General features: G+C 57.9%; 1 protein-coding gene across 1 annotated transcript in view; it reads right to left on the bottom strand.

The window, feature by feature from the left end:
- The window catches only part of LOC139401887 (zinc finger protein GLIS2-like), a 63,683-nt gene that overhangs the window by 1,682 nt on the left and 59,501 nt on the right, over positions 1-2,500 (bottom strand). Inside the window, exons 4-5 of the mRNA XM_071145888.1 lie at positions 1,837-2,019; positions 173-306 (exon numbers count right to left, since the gene is read on the bottom strand). Coding sequence (XP_071001989.1) covers positions 173-306; positions 1,837-2,019 — 317 coding nt within the window. The remainder of the gene's footprint in view (positions 1-172; positions 307-1,836; positions 2,020-2,500) is intronic.

The following is a 2,500-nucleotide window of genomic DNA, read 5'->3' on the forward strand; positions in this document are numbered from 1 at the left end:
CACACACTTGAGTATAATAACAGGTGAACACGCATACCCTTATGGAACAATGAAAAGTGAGGAAGGTAGTTTTGAATGATACGGCACACTCATAGAGGTGTTAAGACTGGTTTCATGAAGGACTTCTAGTGGTCAGTTAATCATCTCAGTCATGATCTGAGGTCAATCTCACCTAGCGTTGAAGCCCCGTCCTCTGCGAGCGCAGCCGTCCCAGTGGCAGCAGTACCCAGAATCCTTTTCAGGTTTGACGTGGAAGTCGTTGACGTGGTCCACGAGGTCTTGCAGGGACTCAAAGAGAAGATGGCACTGGAGAGAGAGAGTGGGGAGAAAGAGAGGGGGGAGAGAGAGAGTGGGGAGAGAGAGAGGGGGGAGAGAGAGAGGGGGAGAGAGAGAGGGGGGGGAGAGAGTGGGGAGAGAGAGAGGGGGGAGAGAGAGATGGGGGAGAGAGAGAGTGGGGAGAGAGAGAGGGGGGCGAGAGAGAGTGGGGAGAGAGAGAGGGGGGGAGAGAGTGGGGAGAGAGAGAAGGGGGAGAGAGAGAGGGGGGAGAGAGGGGGGGGCAGAGTGGGAAGAAAGAGAGGGGGGAGAGAGAGATGGGGGAGAGAGAGAGTGGGGAGAGAGAGGGGGGAAGAGAGAGTGGGGAGAGAGAGAGGGGGGGAGAGAGTGGGGAGAGAGAGAGGGGGAGAGAGAGATGGGGGAGAGAGAGAGTGGGGAGAGAGAGAGGGGGGAGAGAGAGAGTGGGGAGAGCGAGAGGGGGGAGAGAGAGAGGGGGAGAGAGAGAGTGGAGAGAGAGAGGGGAGAGGGAGAGGGGGAGAGAGAGATGAGGGAGAAGGGGGGAGAGGGAGAGGGGGAGAGAGAGATGGGGGAGAGAGAGATGGGGGAGAGAGAGAGTGGGGAGAGAGGGGAGAGAGAGAGGGGGAGAGAGAGATGGGGGAGAGAGGGGGGAGAGAGAGGGGGGAGAGAGATGGGGGAGAGAGAGATGGGGGAGAGGGGGGGAGGGGGGAGAGACAGATGAGGGGGGGAGAGAGAGATGAGGGGGGAGAGAGAGATGGGGGAGAGAGAGGGGAGAGGGGGAGAGAGATGAGGGGGGAGAGAGAAATGGGGAGCGAGAGGGGAGAGGGAGAGGGGGGAGAGAGAGATGGGGGAGAGAGGGGGAGAGGGAGAGAGAAATGGGGAGCGAGAGGGGAGAGGGAGAGGGGGGAGAGAGAGGGGGGAGTGAGAGAGGGGGAGAGAGAGGGGGGAGAGAGATGGGGGAGAGAGAGATGGGGGAGAGAGAGATGGGGGAGAGAGAGGGGAGAGGGAGAGGGGGAGAGAGAGATGGGGGAGAGGGGGGGAGGGGGGGAGAGAGATGAGGGGGGGGAGAGAGATGAGGGGGGAGAGAGAGATGGGGGAGAGAGAGGGGAGAGGGGGGAGAGAGATGAGGGGGGAGAGAGAAATGGGGAGCGAGAGGGGAGAGAGAGATGGGGGGAGAGATGGGGGAGAGAGGGGGGAGAGGGAGAGGGGAGAGAGAGATGGGGGGAGAGATGGGGGAGAGAGGGGGAGAGAGGGGAGAGAGTGGTGGAAGACAGAGGGAGAATCATGTAAAAGAGAGAAAAGGTTGAACATCCACCACTGTCATTGTAAAATGTTAAAACAATGACCTTTGTAGTGTCTAGTTATGTCATGGTAACACCTGGCTGCAGAGCAAAATGGTCCTAGCCAGGTCCCAGATCTGTTTGTGCTGGCTTGCCAACTCCTGGTCTCGACAATGACCATTACATAGGAGTTGGCGAGACAACAGAAACTGATCTGGGCCCAGGCTAAAATGTTTCCCCTGTTGCATGACTTTCTGTGTCTCACCTTCCTCCAGCGACAGGCCAGCTGTTCGTCTGCTGAGAGATCGGGAGAGGCCCGCTTGTCGTTGGGCTGGCCAATGAACATGGATGACGGCAGGTGGAGTCCGGACCCAGCACCAATCGGCACGAAGAACTGGAAGGCCTGCGAGGAGGCTCTGCTCTCCACATAATGGATGTGAGCTGAGTCCTGAGAGAGAGGAGGAAGAGGATGAAGAGGATGGAGGAGGATTAGAGGTTAGAATGTCTGTCTTACTCCATCAAACATGCACACACACACACACACACACACACACACACACACACACACACACACACACACACACACGCAAGATCTGATCCCTCTGCCTCTGCTTTAATTATTTTCACCATTTTCCCTCTTTCCCTCTCCTCTCCTTCTCCTGTCCCTCTCCTGTCCCTCTCCTTCTCCTGTCCGTCTCCTGTCCCTGTCCCTCTTCTTCTCCTGTCCCTCTCCTTCTCCTGTCCCTCTCCTGTTCCTCTTCTCTCCTGTCCCTCTCCTTCTCCTGTTCCTCTCCTGTCCCTCTCCTGTACCTCTCCTTCTCCTGTCCCTCTCCTTCTCCTGTCCCTCTCCTTCTCCTGTCCCGCTCCTGTCCCTCTCCTTCTCCTGTCCCTCTCCTTCTCCTGTCCCTGTCCCTCTCCTGTTCCTCTTC

This window comes from Oncorhynchus clarkii, unplaced genomic scaffold (genome assembly GCF_045791955.1).
Source record: "Oncorhynchus clarkii lewisi isolate Uvic-CL-2024 unplaced genomic scaffold, UVic_Ocla_1.0 unplaced_contig_544_pilon_pilon, whole genome shotgun sequence".
NCBI lineage: Eukaryota > Metazoa > Chordata > Actinopteri > Salmoniformes > Salmonidae > Oncorhynchus > Oncorhynchus clarkii.